Below are 11424 nucleotides of genomic sequence, written 5' to 3'. Positions count from 1 at the left end.
GAAGGTGAAGAGAGAGGGAGCGGGGCAGACAGACAGCCCGCTCATCCGTAACAGGAGTATTGCTCTGTTCATGGAATCATTCAACAGTAGTAGTACTTGGGAAGTGACTTTGGACGATGTCGTCGTCATCTTCGTCGTCGTCATCGTCAGAGTTTCTCTCTTCTGATCTTTGTACGACTCGAGAGAGAAAAGCCGTCGTGTCCGAGGGCTGGATAAGCGGGGAGGTTTCCAGACAAGGATGGGTACGAAAGGGAGGGAAGAAGAAGAAGAGAAGAAGGAAAAAGAGAAGAAGGGGGGAAAAAAGAAAAAAAAAGAAGAAGAAAAAAGAAGAAAAAAAAAAGAATCCCCCCTCCCCTCCCCTCTCCCCCCAAGATACAAAGGCCAGGGTCATGATACTCATGGTAACTTGCGACAAATAATCATGATGGGCAAGTTGGCACCCCGTTTCGTTTCATCGACAGGGGTGATTGGAGAGGGAGACGATTTGGGGTTGCGCAGTTTTGAAAGAGGACAAGGGATCAGGTAGAGAGAGGTCTCTTCTTCGTCTTCTTCTCTAGGGGTCTTCTTTTTTTTTTTAATTTAATATAGTTTTTTTTCTTCTCTCTTCTCTACTTCTGTTGCTACCCATGTATTACTAGCATCACCAGAATGTATGTCGTTGGAAAAAAAGAAAAGAAAAAAGAAGAAGAAAAAAAAAGGCTTGTTGTATAATCTGTACACGCGCAGTTCTGTATGCGGAGTGCGCGTATGTGTGAGTGGGGCCGCAGAAAAGGGGGGGGGGGGGGGGGGGGGGCGAGTTTCGAGGATGCGCGCGGTGCTCGTGTGCGTGTGTGGTGTGACGGGTTCGACCCTTTTTCGGGCAAACAGGCATGATCCATACTCATCTTAGGCTCCAAGACTCTTTCTTCTTCTTCTTTTCTTCTTGGACGAGGGAAAGCCCGGCTTTGGGGAGTTGACGTAGCTAGGGTGCATACGCATACGTCGTGCCACCGGACGATTCATGTCGTATTGCGTGGGGAGGGGAGAGAGAGAGATGGGAGAGGGGGGGTTCAAGGGTTCAAGTTTTACATGCAAGCCCCATGAATAGCATGCTGTAAGTGCAACAACCTACAGGCAATATCCCGTACACGTCGACAGTGACGGCATCTCGACTGTGACGAGAGAGACGGAGCCGAGACGAGGAAGGGGGGCCGATGAGAGGGTGAGAGAGAGAGTGAGGAAGAAAAAGAGAGAGGGTGAGAGAGAGGGAGGGAGGGGGGAGACCGTGTGCTGTTCCTGTTCCTCCATTCGCTCCGCCGACGGTCCCGCTCAGCCCCGCCGGGGCCCGCTCTACCGATTTCCCGGTATCGCGGAGGGGAGTGGTATCGTAGCCTCCCTGTAGGACAGCCCGGATAAGGGGTGACTGGCAAGACTGACAGCGGATGCGCCAGAGCGAGCTTGGGGGGTCGTCATGTTGGACGGGGAGGGAGAGCGGGAGAGGGGGGGGTATCCGACACATTCATGCTGCACCGTGCAGTCTCGCCGCCAGTGCCATGGCATCTAGGTGAAATCAATCAATCAGCAAGCAGCAGCAGCAGCAGCAGTTGTAATCGGCAGCGGTAGCTGTAGTAGTACATTAGTTGTAGCTGTGTAGCTGTAGTGGTAGTTGTAATAAGTAGCGATGGTGGTAACGGTAGCCGTAGCAGCAGTAACCGTAGCTGTGATAGTTGTCGTCGTCGTCGTCGTTGTCGTTGTAATGGGTAGTCGTGGTTGTCCAACCTTGTGACTGCGACAGGTATACACGTCATATGCATAATAGCCATTACTATATGCACTACTCATCACCAGTATTACCAACCCACCACCGGCCCGTCAGATCACCCATCATCTCAGAGAGAGAGAGAGATGAAAAAAAGGTCTGACGGGGAGAGGCAGCAGCAGCAAGCCGAGGATTCCCCCAAGCTCCTCCCGACACGCGCACACGCACACGCACACGCACACGCGCACGCGCACACGTACGCAAGAGGCGGCCAACGCCATCTTCCCAGGGTTGGTCCTCCCCCTGCCTAGGTGTAGCGAGAGAGCGCGACCGAGTACGAGTATCGGTGGTGAGGACCGACAGACCTGCCAAGGGGGAGGGTATCCGGTGATGGTATTGGTAGATGGTAATACCATGTAATGCTCCGTAGGTAAGGTGGCACGTACGTACCTGTGGGGGAATCGTATGCAGAGTATGAGACGATCCAATACCGGTCCACGATACGAGACTTACCAGGTACCTGTACGGGCAAGGTGTCACGGTGTTGCTGCCCCGGCAGACTCCATGATAATCATGATCCATGATGATGATGACGATGAAATACTCGGGGGGGGGGGGGACTCTTGTGTTTCGGTATTACATGACGGTCCCTCCCCGGTACTGGCACCATGCAGCAGAGCATGCATACGACCCTGTACTCACCTACGGCCCTTCTCTGCACCTGGACACCTGGACGCACATGCCGCCCGAGGACTACGACGCGAGAACCCTGTTCGTCCTGCTGCAGCCTGTCAGTTGTCTCCGTGCGACGTGAAACGGCTAGCGGCCGCTGGGAGCGAGTCATGACCCTCCCCTGGTCCCGCTCATCCTCAACCATTACTCGACTAGGAAATCTACATGTCCCGAACTCAACCCCGGTGTGGAAGAGATGGGCAGCGGCAACCGGTACGAGTGCAGGTTACACTCTACAGCAGACAGCAGCAGCAGCAGCAGCAGCTATGGAGTGATGATACTACTTGCTACTATCATCATCATCACTATCGCTACCACTGACCTACCACTTACTGCAAAGTGCAACTGCATGTACTCGTTATAGTGCGATACTTGCTACGGCCCATGTGAGCAGGATATCATATGTGAAATGTACAGTGTGTAATGATGCAATTTCCCCCTCCCTTGGTCGTACGACCTATCTCCTCGCTCAATCAATCAATCAATCAATCCCTTGACCTTGGCGACGATGGGGAAAAAAGAGAAAAAGAAAAAAAGCCTCCTCTGGTGAGTCATCAGCCCCTCCTCCTCCTCCTCCTTCCCCCCCCTCCCCCTGGAAACCACTGTCAGTTTCAGATTGTTTTCATTTATTTTTGGCGCCCCCACCGTGCCCTTTGACATGTGATGATGGTACGAGGTAACAGGGTCCATCTCTCTTGCCGTTTTTTCGTCTTCATCTATTTGATTATTTGATTATTATTGTTATTATTATTTTTTCGGTCATCATCATCATCACGATGTACTACAAATGACATTCGGAGAAGGAGGGTAGATGTAATAATACTAATACTAATACTAATAATGATAATAATAATAACATCGTGCACCGATTCGATGCCAGCTGTCGTCATTGCGAGAATATATATATATGCGTCCTCCTTCGCGACTCTCGACACCCTGTGAATGAGCTACCATGTACTGATCAATGCTGCTACCGTCAAGTCGGTGCCCGTCTCCGTCTGCTCCAAAACATCATCCCACCTCCATCTTATCAGGCCACGCGCGCACAGTACATCGTTTAGATCGCACAAGTCCCGAGTAGCGTGTCTACGACCAGCTCCGAACCGGTCAGACCGGTCAGTGCTAGGCTCATCCTTCAGCCCTGTACAGTTGCGGAGCTCCATACTGAACCAGGTTCCAGAACCTATGATACCTCCCCCCCCCCCCCCCCCCCCCCCCCCCCGGTTTCGAACACCTTGCGTGGTTCAACTTGACATGTGGGTTTTACCCTCCTTGCCGGAAACCGTCCCGCTTTTTTTCTTTTTCTGTCCCTTCGTCTTTCTTCTCTTTAATCTGCTTTAGAATACAGATTAGAATTTTTTAAAATAAAATAAAATGAATGCTTCTTTTCCTTGTCTGCTGGGTTCCATCTTAGCTTTGCCATCCCCCCCTCCATGACATCTGTCTAGACAGTCTAGGCCAGACCTGGCCAGGGGAGTCGCCACGGAACTACGGAGTGGCTGTACTGTCTATTATTACCATGTACAGAGGTGCAGAGTACTTATACATGTATGGAGGCAAGTCTCATCTGTAGACGAGCGTCGGTGTCGGGACAAGCTGTCTACGGCATACGACAGTACGTGAATAGGTATCAGGTCAACTTTGAAAGTCTCTCTCAACACACGCATCGTATCGGCACGCTAGACTAGGGTGCTGGAGGGCTTCCTTCTCCGCCGCGACTGTGACGAGTACGAGTACATGCTCGTCACTCGCAGAACCATGCCATACGGACGACAGCCAGCTACCACCTATAAAGCTATAATCGTAATAATCATGATAGCCTATGAGAGAATAACTGACTGTCCTCGTACTCGTACGCTCTATTCCCGGACATGTACCGATTGGGGGGGGGGGGCGTACGAGTAGTACGATTCACGGCTTGGCCTCGTGCGTCTCTGGGTCATCATGGACAGATGGGGCTTCACACATGCACACACGTATGATGGTTCATACTCGTAGGTCCGTCCACGGCGCTTCCATCAGATGCTGATACCGATGCAACCTCGCAGGCTTCCTGAACTCGTGCTTCGATCATCCTATCATGCGCTCCTTGTCTAGTCTTCCCATCAAGACACATCCTGGTGGCAATCCCATCAGATATTATCCGCTGGCCCGAGCAACGCTTTCCGGTCAATCTGCAGAATAATGATACACCGTTCGACCTAGTAAAGGATATAACGAGGTCCAAGCCCCCAGGCCCTTGCGGCCTCTCGATCCCATGCATACCAGAGCAGAGCGATAGCAGCCCCCGACAATCCGCACGCACTCAGCAACCGACAGTCCCGATCTGATCGTACCCCGCCTCGCACCCGACAGACACCACTCCCGTGACCAGCTCCACCGTCCCGTCCGTTCACTGTTTTGCTAGGGATTCAGAATCTTTCCTCCCTCACCGCTGGATCCCTCGTCCGGACGAGGAGCCGACGGGGTCATCAAGAGGTCCTTTGGCGGCGCCTCCTTCATTTCCGCATCTTCGCCACCTTCTACGCTCTTCCTTCTCTCCTGCTCCTCGAAGCTGAATGCGTCCGACAGGTTGACCGCGAGGAACGTCTTTGGGAGTTTGACCCTGGTGCGGATGTTAGTACGGAGAGACGAGTCCCAAGACATGTCCATGTCCAGTCAGCGGATGGGCAGCTAGCTCACTGGGTAAACTTGGCTCGAAGAGTCTTGATGACCTCGAGCCAGTCGCCGTGCGGCGTCAGGCTTCGTCTCTGGGCACACCCTATGGCATGTCGACTATCGAGCTGGACGTGTAGCGGGTCAAAGACGTGGCATCCCGGGCTGATGGCGATCCGGATGCTGTAGGCGTGCTTGGGCTCGTCGTCCGGTCCGGCCGCCGGCTGCTTCACCTCCGACTCGTACAGCTCAAAGCAGATCTGCGACAGGTAGTCCAGCTCGGGAATCGTGCTTCGCTTGATCTTGGTCTCGACGCCACCCTCGATGATGCAGTTGAGCAGCGTGTAGATGTGCGACTCCTTGGTGAAGTAGAAGAACGACTTGGCATCATTGGACGCCTGCATCTCCTCGAGGTCCTGCACGATCTCCTTGAGGAGCGGGAGCGACGTCAACAGCCCAATCTCAAGCTTCTCGCTGTCCGAGATGCCGTACTCCTGGGGGCAGATGAAGTCGAACAGAACCTTGGCCAGCTTGTACAGCTCCTCGAGCGGCTCATGGTTCGGGTCCGGCTTGGCCCCGGACGTCTCGGCGCCCTTGTACAGCCTAAAGTACTGTTCCGAAACTGCCTCGCCGTCCAGGTTCCGCAGGCCGCTTCGGAACGACCTCCTCCTGAAGAGCTTCTTGACAGTACCCGACCTCCCGAGCTGTGCCGGCTCGCCCTTCTCCGGCTCTTCATGCTGATGGGAGTGGTGGTGGTGATGGTGGTGGTGGGCCGGCGAGCCTTGGCTGTGCCTGCCATCGTCGGTCGCCGCCTTTCCGTCCTCCGAATTGCCGCGCCTGCTCTCTTTGCCGCTGTACTCCTCCATCATGTGCTTTGGTGGCGTAAAGACCCATTCGAGAAACTGGCGATTGTGCAGTGCATCAAACTTCATCGTGTCGTAGAGCTCGGATATCTTGCTCGGGTCCACCTTGTCGCCGTCGCAGAACTCGGTAAAGAGCTTCTCCCATCGCTCCCTGAAGAGCTCGGCATCCTCGCCCGAGCACCAGCGCGGCTGGATGTTGTTCACGGCGTTGGCCGCGGACAGGGATCCCGGGGAGACGGACCCGTCCCCGCCCGACAATCTGTCCGAGCTTGCGTTGCTGAGGTTGCTCAGCGACGACGCAGCACCGCTGTACAGCTTCCCGTAGTTGTGGTGCATGGCGTGTCTGAGAAAGTTCATGAGCTGCACGACGCGCGTCTGAACCTCGGAGGGCTCGGGCATATTGGCCGGCCAGGCGAACTGCTCGGGACGCTCATTCCCCTCTCGCAGAAGCCCCTTGAGCTTCTTCTTGACCTTGTCCGTCTCATCCTTCGCCGCGTTCGAGTCGTCCAAGAGGTCCTTGCGGATGGTGATGAAGTCCTCGGGGAGGTCCTTCTTCCCCAGGAACGACGCTGCCCAGAGCTGAGCACTCGTCGTTACCCGCCTCTCGGAGCTGCTGAAGACGTGTACCTCGTCGAGTATGTCCCTGTTCAGCAGGGCTAGGTCGGTCCTCATGCTCTCGCCGAGCTCCTGCGACTGGTACCGTGCCGAGTGCGTCGGCTCGCCTCCCCACTTGACGATCAGCTGCAGCTTATCCAGGATGAGCTGCTCCTCAGCCGCCGTAAATTTGGACATGGTAACTCCGGAGAGGGAGTCCTGTCTCTTCGGCGTCGTCTTAGGCAGGCCCTCAAAAAGCCTGCTGATCTGGCCCAACTGCCCGGGTGTAGGGCTCTGGACGTCCTCCTTGAGATCCGGCATTTCCTCGGTAGCCATCACTTCCGTCTTCTTTCTTCGGAACATGGGCTTGATCTGAACCTTGGTCCCGGGCCAGCTGCCCTTCTTCACGAGGACGTTGCGGAGAGCTTGGAGCTTGCCCATGTCCTCGACTCCCTGTAGATAGGCAGCATCGACGGCCTGGATGACACTAGCGAGGGCGGCCTCTCCGATGAGGAGAACTTCTTCCTGGTGGCCTTTGAGCAGAGCAATGAAGGGCTCGGTGTGGAAAGTAAACTTGAACTTCTGTTTGGGAGTTCGGTCGGCGTGTCGGATGACCGACACCATGCCCTTGAGCTTCCACGAATGTTTGGGCAGAGGGGGCTGCTGCTGCTCCTCCTTGTCGCCCGACTGGGAACCAGGTGTTGCACCTGGGGTCCCACTTATCGAGGGCATCGCCGATGACGGACCGGAGATGGCGCTGGGAAGCATCAGATCCGGAGGGGGAGGGGGAAGCTGCTGGGAAGGGGCCGGTGCACTGCACGGCACGCCGCCATGGGCCATGGACTCCATCTTGGGGGACGTGTTGCTGCTTGTCATGATAGAAGATGTTTCTACGCTCCCTGATTCCGATATATGCATGGCCGTCTGCGACGACGACTTGGGAATCGGGTGTGCAGACCCAGACGAGGAATCCCGGTCCCTGGCGTGGTAAGATGCCCTTCCGAACGGATCCGACTCAGACGCCGACATGGCAGGGGATGGCGCAGAGGGCTGGACGCCCCCGCGACGAAGTCTCTCCTTAACGAAGAGGTCCTTGAGGATTTTGGCGCAGTGATCGTAGTAGTCATTATTATCCTTGACGAAACTCCAGCCATTGACATCAATGACGTAGCTCTTTCCACCTGCCCGCAAGAGATCAAACCCACAGACGCGCTGACCGAAGGATGTCGAGATTTTGCTGGCCGTCTCTCTCTCCTCGGGGGTCAGAGGCGTGACATATCGTAACTCTTTTCCGTGCTGATTCCTCCTGACGACACCGTCGACAACGGGGGACTTGCGTGTCTCGGCGTGGCAGTATGTCGGCCCGACAGTGTAGGCCTTGATGTCCTCGGCATTGTCCACTTGCATAAAGCTTTCGTATATGTAGCTACTACCGGGCTCGGTAATGGCCCTTGGGACGGTAAGGTCTGGAACATAGTCGGAGCTCTTGTTACCAATCTTCCTGAACAGCTTCCGAGCCCCGCCGCCGGCAGACCTGGGAAAGTAGATGATGATGTTGTGGTCTTCGCCGCTGGTAGGTTTCTCGACAAAGGGCTTCTTCAGAAGAGCGCCATCCACGTTCAGGGTGTCACCGTCGTCAAGCAGCTCAACTACTTGAGGCGGTTTATGGGTATCAGGGTCGTATGGTTCCATTTCCACGCCGGATACTTCCCGGACGTGCTGGACCATTTCTGGAGTCATGAGAGAAGGGCCACCATCGCGGGTCACCTCGAGGCGCTTGGGGGTCCGGACATTGGTCTTGTCGAGGAGTTGTAGGCAAAGTCGTCTATCCCACAGGAGCTGCTGGAGCGGGATGTCGTTGACACAGAAGGGTCGCCGAGCCTTGACGTAGGCAATCGCCTTATCCAATGGAAAACCATCAGAGTAGAATGATATGAGATAGTCACTAGATACCAGTTAGTCAAGGATTTTTTTGGGGGGGGTTTTTTTCCCTTTTTCTCGGTCCACTCCTTTTAAAGGAGCTCTTCTTGTGCCTACCATACTGGCCAATTTTCCACCTCTGTAATCACGATATCAGCAATGAGTCCCCGTCAAGCTTTTCTAGGTCTTGGGGCGGTGAATGTAATGTTCTTTTACCTTCGTCCAGGATAACTTTGTCGCCAAAGACGACAACATCGAATTCGCGGTTAGCGATAACCCGATTGAGGATATTCCTACTGGGCTTACTCCGCGCCTTGACATCAAGGGCACAGATTCCAATGACACCCCAGGGAGCAGGTTTTGCTATCAAGAATAAGTAGTCAGCATAGCGTACACAGATTTCTATCGAAGAGTGGGTGTCGACTAACCTTCTTCACGATGACCGTGGCCCCGATCACTACCCGGACTGTGGCTGCTGTTTCCCGTGCTCCCGCTGAAGCGACGCTTAGCCCTGCTGCGGGAACGGTCGGGCTGCTGGGCCCGAGTGCTAGGTGCGGTGTTCACAGCAGTTTCGGATCGCTGGTTCCGCCTCATAAGATCGAGTGGTTGGGCGTGGGGATCCCTGGATGCGAGCGCATGACTCCCGGTAACGGTCTGCTGCTGGCCGCCCTGAGGGCCAGGAGATGTGGTGACGCCGGCATTACTTACGCCGGCTTCGGGCGGAGTTGATGCTGGGCTCTTTCCAGAAGACATGAGGACAGAGGCTGGTCGGTTTCGAAAACCTGGGTCTGAGGTCGGTGCGGGACCTGGGGACGGAGGAAGGATGCCGCGGACAGAAGCCGGGGAGAAAACGGACGAGGTGGCTGACAGTCGTCGGACCTGGTAGTCGGACAAGGAAGACGCTGCAGAGGCTCGACGGGCCTTGATATCTGACAGAGACGGCGGTGAGGCCAGAGCTGGCTCGGGCAGTGTCGAGTAGCAGTATGAGTTGAACTCGGCGGCAGAGGAACCAAGCAAGAAATCGTCGTCCAGTGCAGTTTCCGACGCTGCCGAGTAGCGGTGGGAACTTTCGTTCAGCGATAACGGCCTATTCTTGACTGAACCAGGCGAGGAGGGTACATGGGTCGTAAAGGAAGTTAAATCGGCGTGGATGTCGGAGTTGCCAGGCTCAGCATAACGACTCTTTCTTTTAGAAGATGAGACAGTACGAGAAATTGAGCTGAAAGAAGACCAAGATGGGGAACTAGGAGGATGGAGTGCGGGGTCGTCTTTGCGATTGTGAGGAAGGTCGTCGTGGTAGTGGTGGTGGTGATGATGATGATGATGATGATGATGATGATGCTGTGACGCCGCTGCTGTTGCCGCCGCTTGCCGAGAAGAGGACAAAGGGATTCTGACGCTTTGATTGTGTATCGAGGAATGCGAGTCGGTGGCGTCGGGGGCGGTGGCGGAGGCGGATTTGGTTATGGCCGGGGAAGAGGTCGGTGACGATGATGGGCAATGTTGGGCAGGCGGAGAGGTAGAATAGGAAGGGAAGGCGCCAGTATTCAGGTCCATGACGATTACCGAAATCTTGGGACCAGCCCTCTGCAATCTGCCCTCTCAATCTGCGACCGCCGACCAGCCAGTCCTCCACTCTGGGTACTCTCGTACTCTCGTACTCTCAATCCCGAGCTACTATCAAAGCCCTATAGCGTGATGGGGAAAGATGCCATAAGAGGTGGTCTCGACGGAACTGGTAATAATGGTGGCAAAACTACTAGCCTGTCGGTTGGTGCCGGTCCACTAATCTACCCACTTGTCCATTGCCCAACTACTAAGGATAGCAGCCGATTTGCCCTGTAATGTAAATGCAACCCTAGTCAGGTCAGAGGTGGCTTGCGATAATATCATCGAGTGTATGGAAGGCAATAGAAAAGTGAGAGATGATGGGTTGCGATGATGTTGCTGCAGGACGAGTTGGGGACCATGTCATCTTTGTCTGTCTACCGACTTTTCCATGTGTGCGGCGGTCCGTGGTCTCCGTCTACGTATTAAATACCGGTTCTGCCCCTCATCACCGCTTGCAGGTTCAGCTCGTATCAGCCCGACACACTCTGTCTCTCTCCCTCCCTTTCTGCCCTTCCAACAATGCTCAACTACTGGGGAAACCAAGACAACTGTGCCCTAGAAGTAACGAGCACGCGACCATTAACGCATTCGAGTAACTGGGGACGTCTTCTCATGCAGGCACTCCTTCTTCTCGACGAATCGCTGGGCCCTCATCACCAACCCCTCTTATGGATAGAACCCCTCCAACCAACCCTCCAACCAAGTGCCAAGCGGTGAGACCGGACAAGCGCTTGGCCTGCATCCAGGCTGTACATGTATACGACGTAAAGCCAGAAGCGCATCTTGTATGTGACTTTATTGATAATATCCCCCCATGTATGATAGAATTCTCTCCGTGGCCGAGTACGTCTACTTGCAGCGTTTTCCACGATCTTGATGAATATGGCCATGGAGGGGCTCATTGCTATTGCCCCTCCTCCTATATGATAGTATGATAGTAGAGCACTAGCCACAAGTCCCACAAGACGTCTGTCAACGCCATAGCCATCTTCCCGAGCTGGTCGGAGTCTCGGAAAACACTCGGTTAGTTCGATTACTGACCCTGCATCAGAATAATAAGAGTTCAGATGAAGGAAAGCGCATCGTTGACGTGGGACTTTATTCTTTGCTATGCAAAAACGTTACTTGAGGCCACCGGCGCCTCACCCCGAACCGTGCTGTGGGGTTTCGACTGTGGCGTTAGCCGAGTTGAGCCACGCCGCCTGGCAGAAAAAAAATGCCATCACCGCCAAATTTTCTCTAGAAGCCTTAGGATCCAGACGACGGTTATATACAGCACCGATATATGCAGCATCGACCTCGGACCGCCAC

General features: G+C 54.6%; 3 protein-coding genes across 3 annotated transcripts; all 3 read right to left on the bottom strand.

Moving 5' to 3' along the window:
* Positions 1-76: 76 nt before the first annotated feature.
* GMORB2_0382 (uncharacterized protein) lies at positions 77-1452 on the bottom strand (the record flags this gene model as incomplete). The annotated part of the gene is made up of 2 exons (XM_035462368.1): positions 77-129; positions 1404-1452. 2 exons carry the CDS (start codon positions 1450-1452, stop codon positions 77-79), a joined length of 102 nt encoding a protein of 33 aa, XP_035325298.1.
* A 3421-nt stretch (positions 1453-4873) lies between these two features.
* GMORB2_0381 (uncharacterized protein) lies at positions 4874-5116 on the bottom strand (the record flags this gene model as incomplete). Its single annotated transcript, XM_035462367.1, has 1 exon — positions 4874-5116. The coding sequence occupies one exon, from the start codon at positions 5114-5116 to the stop codon at positions 4874-4876; it is 243 nt and encodes an 80-aa protein (XP_035325297.1).
* Positions 5117-5148: 32 nt separating this feature from the next.
* GMORB2_0380 (Glutathione synthase/RimK-type ligase, ATP-grasp superfamily) lies at positions 5149-9255 on the bottom strand (the record flags this gene model as incomplete). Its single annotated transcript, XM_035462366.1, has 3 exons — positions 5149-8481; positions 8735-8865; positions 8931-9255. The coding sequence occupies 3 exons, from the start codon at positions 9253-9255 to the stop codon at positions 5149-5151; spliced, it is 3789 nt and encodes a 1262-aa protein (XP_035325296.1).
* Positions 9256-11424: the final 2169 nt, after the last annotated feature.

Source organism: Geosmithia morbida, assembly GCF_012550715.1.
Source record: "Geosmithia morbida isolate 1262 chromosome Unknown scaffold_0, whole genome shotgun sequence".
In the NCBI taxonomy this organism is placed as follows: domain Eukaryota; kingdom Fungi; phylum Ascomycota; class Sordariomycetes; order Hypocreales; family Bionectriaceae; genus Geosmithia; species Geosmithia morbida.
The sequence above is the reverse complement of the archived record's forward strand: the minus strand, read 5'-3'. Positions and strand labels throughout refer to the sequence as shown.